An 8,197-nucleotide genomic window follows, 5' to 3' on the forward strand; every position below is an offset into this window, starting at 1 on the left:
ACCTTGGATTGGCTGCTCTCCTCCAGTGTTGCTGATTTTCAAAGATGGTATCAGTCTTTCACATCCTCAGTGGTTCTACAACGTTTCCCAAAGATGAAGGTGAAGCACTGGTAGGTGGGAATGTTGCCATCAATAAAATAAATCACCAGCTGATTTATCCACTGACATTTCTAGGAGACATTCCGCATGTTTTTTTATGAAAAGAGAGAGCACTGCCCTGTGAACAGAAGCAAATTAAAATTTCTTCTTTTGCTGTGTTGGCTAGCTCCACTTCCTCACTGTTTATTTTTGTTCTTTTTGATCTGCACACTCCCATGTGCAAAGTAGAACTTAGGAGATCTCACGCTCAATAAGACTGGTACTGAGAGCACTAATATTGGCGTGAATAAAACCAGCAGTATACCGACTTGTCCACTGCGCAGTTTTCATCCTTCCAATTTCCTGCTTTTATCCACTGTAAAATAAAATGATGTAAAGGCTGATGAAACTTTAGTTAATAGGACCATCAATGTGCAAAACAAGTAAGTCATTTTCCAGGTGTCCAAACCAGGCTTTCCTTTCTCTCCCTCTCTCTTTTTTTTTTTTGTATAAATAATTTATATATCTTCCTGTAAGAGACTAAATACAAAACCGACCAACCAAAACCAACTGCAAAGGAAAGTTCTAAGATATTATTAAAGCCACTTCTTGTCCTTCCGTACAAAGCACACGGTAAAGAGATATTTTCCCCTTTCCAGTTCTGGCCCGATTCAGCAGTGACAGCCGGGATGCTGTGCGGTCCACCAGCTCCGGGCAAGCTCCTGTGGGCAGCTGCTTGGCCACCCTGGGAAGACACATCGTCCTACCTTTTGGCTTTTAGCAGTCAGGCGAGCTGCTCAGAGGAGTCTAGATGGTCAGGGATAGGCAAGCCAGTTATAATGGTCAAACACTTATTCCACACAGTGAACGTGGGGCACACTGGCTGCCCAAATGTAATGTCAAAAGTGTAGAGGTGTAGGGAGTTCAAAGCATCATAAAAAGCAAGGGAACCGTTGTCATAGTCCAGCAAAATCCCAACCCGCCGGAGGTGAGGCGCAGGCTCGATGGGGATTTCTTTGCTATTGTGCCGCACAACCCATGTGTTATTGCAGCGGCAAAGCACCCAGGAGGCAGAATTCTTCCCAATCCACTCATGCTTCGGGGCTGACTTGTAGGAAATACCAATGGCATACCTGCAAAACAAAAAACAACTCAAGGAAACAAATGCTTCCTGCCATGTTTGTCTCTCAGTGAAGCCAAATTTTAGCCCAGAGGACTCACCAGAATGCCCCAGCCACTTACTGCTGTTGGTTAAGTTCTAATTAAGTGACATTTCACTGCAATATCTGCCCAAGATTAATTAATGTTTTTCCCCATTTCTCTTTTGGGTCTGAGTGGTCAGGGAAACTTTACTGTCCTTCACACTGTTTGTAGTTTGGCTGCTATGGCAATTTTTTTGAGCACTCGCCTCTGGTATTCAAAAGGAAAATTGTCAAGTACTCAGCAACTCAGGGTTTAAATCAGTGGGCCTCAGATTTCCACTTCCAAACAGATGAATACAGAGGAATTCATTGATTTTAAAATACATTGCTATCTGTCAGCTAATCTGATCTCTCCTTGCCCCTTTAATATATGGCCCAGAAGAAGGAATGCAAGAGTAAGCATCAAAGGACACATTAAAAAAAACATTTTTGCCATTCCCAAATATGTTTTGCCAGATGTTGGTGTGGTTTTTAAATTCAAATGAGCATTTTTGAGACTGGGTTTTGGGCCAAGTGAAGCAATTGTAGGTGAAGACATTTGCTCTGCAAACCATAATTTATGGCAAGATGTGCAGGGTAAAAGGATTGTGAAAATGTTCTTGTTAATGGACACCAAGGGCAAAATACCTGATTTCTCATATATAACAGAAATGTAAAAGTTCCTCACGTTCTAGAGACACTGCAGTAGTTGTTGGGCTTTCAACCAACAGAGATTAATGCGCCATAAGTTACTCTATTACTATTCCTTAGCATTGGCACAGGCAAAAAACATTTTTCTTGTTTGAGACAGTGGGCACACCTGAAGACCTTACTGATTTTTCCAGTCCATTAACTTCCATCATGATTGTTGCCTTTGAATCCCAAAGGATGACATCTCTTCCACTGACTAAAGAGCCCCCGAAATCCACCCCTGTATGACACAGAGGATCATTCAGGAGCGGAGGAATGCACTCCTCCATTTCCTGCCCTCTGCTTCATACCCTGGGGCACAGACCCACAGCACTGCTGCTCCCCACCCCCTCCCCAGAAGATAATATGACTTCCATCCTTATGAAACTGGATCGTCAAATTGTCCTCATATTCTGTTGTTGGGTGGTTTTTTTTCTTACTGAAAGACGCTACGATATTTCATGTTTAATAAAAAAATGATCCCACTTACAAGGTTTGCTCTGTTGTATGAACAAGATGAAAATTTCTGACCTCTTCAATTTAATAAAATCATAATATGTATTTTATGTGTGTTCAAAAACCAACCATTCCGAATCATGGAGGAAAACTCCTGTCAGGGCTGCTAAATATAAAGGTGGTAGACTTAGTTCCAGAGTCTGAAAGTGCTGGAGATAGGGAAAATAGCTTGACAAACAATGTGAAAGTATATGTTTGTCCTGCTCTTGTACCATTCCCCAAGCCTTTGCTACTGATCTCTGTCAGAGAAACTGTGCTGGGACATACACAGACCTTTGGTGTGAAGCACATGTATTTTTATATACATACCACGTACTCCCGCTTATAACCACTTCCCAGTAATGCCGCCCGCTGTCAATGAACACGTTGCCCGCTACTCCGTAGCTCCCTTGGCTCGTGAATCGCTCTGGTGTGTGACTCTTTTTGGAGGATGTTTCATCACGTTCCACTGTCAAGTTATCATGAGACACTTTCAATTTTCTATGAGCAGATTTGGGGTCCAGTTTAAAGGGCTGACCTAGAGAAGCAGAGACAAGGATGGCAGAAGAAAGGTTTGGCTTTGATTTTGAAAAGGAGAGTGGATTAGCAAGCCTCTAAGAAGCCCACAAGATTACATAACTATATTAATCTCCTCCTCTGAAGTGTTCTTGAGATAGACTAATCTATTCTGCTCCCTGCAATAGCTAGTTTGCATTGTCAGTTTACTGTCAATCTCATTGTGCACTAACTTCCCCGTGTCGATAATCCCTGAAAAGAGCCCTGCATAATCATCATGCCCATTATCTCTGACCTAGAGGTAACCTGAATACTCTAATTCTTGCATGTAATTGAAACCAATATACATGCTAATAAAGGTCTGAGGGTTGCTTTTTTCACAGCATATTAGATTTAGAAGTAGTTGTGTTCTATTGATTCTCTAGGGATAAAGCTCCATAATAACATCTTCATCGTTACTACAAAAAGTATGATTTCAAATCCCACAATATGAGTTTGAAAATAGGAAGAAGAACTAGCCTTGTCTGTTCGTTCACTCACAGCTTTATTTATAACAAGCACAGTCAACAATTCAGGATCGCTTTGGAAGGATGCCCATATGGTGCTCGATACTGTGCGTTAAAAAGAAGGAAGTGAACTGTAACATGGTCCAGATAATATGGTGTAAAAACATTACTGAGGCTGTTGCTCTTGGCAAGTCTCTTCGGCTGTAGCACAAGGTTTGTAGACAATAACAGGAAACTTTTTGGTAAACTGAACCCTGTAGATGTATAAAGCCCACCACAATTCTGACAGGCTTGCTCATTGTGTCAAAAAGCAGAACAATCATTTACCTCCGCCAGGAGACAACTAGGAAAGTATGACTCCACGAGTGGTCCAGCAAAGCCCTTTTCCCTTCTTACTGTCTTTCATATCAAGGGGAAAAAAACGTAAGTGGAATATTTGATGACATGCACAGAAAATAGAAGTGAGAGCTCTCATGAGGTCTGTGTGAGGCACTGACACATGCGCTTCAAATAAGACATAAATTGTTCAGAGTTATCTACTTTTGCAATGCGTATTTAGTTATGTATTATGACCAAGTATAAAATAAACCCATGAGGAAGTATCTGAAGGCACATTTTACCCGCTTTTTCTTACTGCTCGGTGGCCGAAAAATACCTACGGCCTGCCTCTCTAACTGGTTAGTAGTCTTTGTGTTGCTGAAGCAGTGTCTGAAGGGTGTCTTCCTCGGTACTGAATTGGATCTGGTCACATATTTCTCAACTGTGACCCAAGAGATAGGTTTTGTGCCAGACTGGGTCGCCAAGAGGCGAAAGGATAAAAGATTGCCATTTCCAGCTGGGTCCTCTGGTTACGCGTTTGCTTGTAGGCTACCAGGTTTAACAATACGCAGATTCTTAGTAGCAGATGAGGGGTTTGTATGAGGAGCTTTTACACAGAAGTGCAAGCCAGGCTAATAGCAGAAAGGAGAAAATCAGGAATGAGTACATGCCATTGCCGGCAGCCTCCTTCTTGCAACGCTCAGTACCGACCCTCTTTGAGCACCTTCCCCTACCATAAGCAGGTTTCAGAGGGTGCACAAATCCCAGTGTTCCCTTTCCAGTGCTCAGAGCTGCCCGTGATGACTACATGACTGAAAGATTGGCTGGGACACAAGAAGAAAAAGGCTGAAAAGCAGTCCTAAAATTGCTATACTACATCTGCTAATAATTTGTGTAACCATTGTTTTTTTGAAGTGGGATCTCTGACTACTTTACCACCTTGTTGAATTCCATAAAAAACTGGGGGGGATGGAGCTAAGAAAGTTTTCCAGTGTCCTAAGATCATTTTGGAGGATAAAATTAAACTAGCAATTATCTTATGAACACTAGACAAAAATAAAATGTTTCATTGCAAACATAAGAAAAGTTTTTGCTTTGTAGAGGAAAAAGAATAGAGAGGACATTAAAACAAAACCACAAGAGAGTAATTTCAATCTTTTCACATGTGATGGCTCTGTTCCTAAATGGTATTTCCAGTGACTGAATTACAGATGCTCCTCTCAAAAAAAAAAGTAATTTCTGCATTACTGAAGACTCTGGCAATCTTGAAGTGAGTTAAATAGGTGGCTTTCATTGTGGGAAGCACTTTAAACGAGTTAAGCTTCTCTGTACTCTTGTTTCTTCCAAAGATCAACCCTAAATAGGAAGGCAAGAAAGGAGAAGAATGCGTGCATGCCGGTTCTCACGTTACTCACTGTTTGTCTTGAGCTTGCCAGGCTCGCTGCTTCTGCTGCCCGCCTGATTAATGGCCTTAACAATAAAGATGTACTTAGTGCCACTCTGTAAGCCGTGCACTGTGTAGTGGTTTTGTTTGATATTGGGAACAATCATCCAGCTGTCGGCTGAGTTGCATAAACCTGCAATGTCAAACGGAGCACGTCAGTCATGACATACTGAACACTTTGTAAGAGAGGAACACTTAGGGCACTCCCGAGCACCCCACAACCGATACGAATTTTGCTTCTGTACCTTTTAAAGTGTTGCCACATTTACTGAGTCGCTACTTAATGCCACTAACTCATTTCATCAGCCTTCATCCAAGGTACCTTTTAAGTTCTTGCTATGTGAAGTCAATCATAAAAAATGGACATTTAAGAAATTACTCAGTGGAGGCATGAGCAGTCTGAGATTTTTCATATCCCAGCACAGGGAATTCTTTATTGCTTAAGAGCTAGAGGATTATGGAGATCCCATCAATCTACTGTTTGGATTAATGAACTCATTCTAAGCCTCAGAAAACCAACATAAGCAGTAAAGCTAGGAGGGCTGGGCAGGCACCTTTGCTGACAGTCCCCAGGTGTGCATTCTTCAGGACCTGAAGCAAATCATGGGAGGCCCCACAGGGCCTTGTGTGGGCTCCACAGCAAGCTTTGGCTCTTACACTCCAGACTTTGCCAGGATGTAATCTAAGCCAGTAAATTCAATGGATGCAACTTTTTGATTTATGTCCTCATGGTTAGATATCAGCTGGGGACAAGCTGGCTAATTTTCCAGTTACAAAATTTTTTGGGTACAGTTGATGCTTACCGCAGAAGTATCATACATAGGAAGTACGTAAAATAAGGAAGGAGCAATATCATTTGCAAACCACAAAAATACTCCATTAACATGAACGTATTCATCTACATAAATTTTTCCTGCTGTGATATAACTACTATGGCAGTCAATTACCCATATTACTTACTTTACATTTCAAACAGCTCCTGATCTAATGGATCCCAGTCTGATAGCTTTCTTAATATAAATATTTACATAAACAACAAATTTAACATTCATGAAGTTTATATATATTCACATATAGCTTTTATACAGCTATACATCTAGAAAAAGATATATGCAGAGGCAAGTGTATGTATGCGTGTGCATATGGAAGGCAGGAAAACTTAAAAGAAAAATGCTTGACTAGATTAGGAACCTGAGAGACTTCTTGGTCTCTGCTTTTACTGGGCATAGATGATGTTATGAAAACTACTATATTATTACAAAACAACTTTCAGCTTTTAACTCATGTTTTACTAGGAAACCAGTTAAGTACCAGTGAAGAGAATCTTTCAGAAGACAGTAGTAATTTCAGCTCTGTGTATTAGGCCATAAAAAACCTTTATGTAAAATATAAATTAAACGGCTACTGGACACAAAACTTGAAAGAAAAAGACCTGTGATACAGGTTTATAGACTCATACACAATTCATAACCACACTGGGAGATTCCTTCCCAATTTGGGATGTGCTTTTCATAACAAAAGATCATTAGAAACAGAGCTCATACCCCGAATTTCAATCTAAGGATTATGTAGCTCTTGTCTCAAAGTTCACATATTGCATAGCATCCTTGAGAGGCACGCAGCTGTTCATCCTGCTGTGCAAATGGGTAACTCGGGCACAGTTTCAGGTGGGACTCATGTCGCTTCGTCATCTAACGAAGAGCTGCAGTACCTAACGTATTTTTCTGGACTCTGAGGAGAGGCAGAAATGAGTGAGTAGTTTCTTTCACTTCTCCAGGTGTGAATATCCTACCACAAGTACCTCTCTTTTCTTGGCCACAGTGGAATCCTAGGTGACTAGTGTAGGCGAGATCTCTAACTTCAGGTATTTGAAATGAGGAGAGATGAACCCCCCCCTTCCACCCTGATTTGAAGGCTTGAAGTCTAAGCCTATGACTGAACTCACACATGGCTTGTCCCCTTTGGATCATGATTTACCAGAATGAGAACATCTCTTTGTTGCAGTTTTCTGGTGTAAAGTGGGAAAACCAGAATTCCACCATGTTCCTTATGCTCCCACCAGTGAGCATCCTGACCACATGTAGCCTCCCTAAACAGCAGCTACAAAGGATTCAAACAGTTTGCTACATGTGCATAGAAGCAGCAAAGAAAAGCAACCTTGCGGCACTGTTTTCTCAAGACTATTGAAAAACTGATGATATAGAGCAGTCATCTGTCTACCTCCTGAAAAAAGAGAACCCAGTGAAAACCTCACTTGTGCCTAGAACCTGTAGTAAACTGCTTATAGCAACATCAGTTCACATCATGTTTCATGAACCATACTTTACTTTTTAAATCTGTGTGTGAACGGGTTCCCTAAGAGGAAGAAAGGAAATAAAAGCAGCAGTTTCCTGGCATAGAATATTCCACTGAATGCTCATAGGAATCCTCATCTTTTCCCAATAGAAGTTTGCCACAGGTAAATGCACAGCTGTTCTGTAGCTGAACCACCACACTGATTTTGCACTGAGACCATCAGTTACCTGACTCATAGGTGCTATTGCAAAATAAGTGTTAAGCTAAAACAAAACAAAATGAAGCACTGGATTTAGAGTGAATCCAGGATGACCAAGGAATCTTTAGCTCTGATGCCTTTGGTGGGGTATCAAACAACATAGGGTGGTCAGTGGGATGAATCCAGACAGTGGTCCTGGAAATGTTTTCTCCTTCCACAACTGCAGTTTGAAAGCAAAGGTCTATGGTATACATAGGCCATATATAAAAAAAACCTTATGCAGACACTGAATTGCCCAGATTTTTGCTAAATCATCTCAAAATTAGATGATGTCATCTACAACTCTCTAAAGGGGATGTTTTTCAGGCTTGCATTACACTTTTTACGCTACCCTCCACAGGCTGATCACTCCTTATGGAAGTATAAAACTTGGATCTAAATAGGTATATGAATCACAGAATCACAGAAACACTAG

At 41.1% G+C, this 8,197-nt stretch overlaps 1 protein-coding gene across 1 annotated transcript; it reads right to left on the minus strand.

Moving 5' to 3' along the window:
* Positions 1 to 584: 584 nt before the first annotated feature.
* LOC104620135 (E3 ubiquitin-protein ligase Midline-1) lies at positions 585 to 5,361 on the minus strand (the record flags this gene model as incomplete). Its single annotated transcript, XM_010286264.1, has 3 exons — positions 585 to 1,211; positions 2,775 to 2,982; positions 5,200 to 5,361. Coding segments are annotated over 3 exons (719 nt in total), but the record flags the coding sequence as incomplete, so codon positions are not given.
* Between the last annotated feature and the right edge of the window lie 2,836 nt (positions 5,362 to 8,197).

The sequence above is a fragment of the Phaethon lepturus genome, unplaced genomic scaffold (assembly GCF_000687285.1).
Source record: "Phaethon lepturus isolate BGI_N335 unplaced genomic scaffold, ASM68728v1 Scaffold4024, whole genome shotgun sequence".
Taxonomy (NCBI): Eukaryota; Metazoa; Chordata; class Aves; order Phaethontiformes; family Phaethontidae; genus Phaethon; species Phaethon lepturus.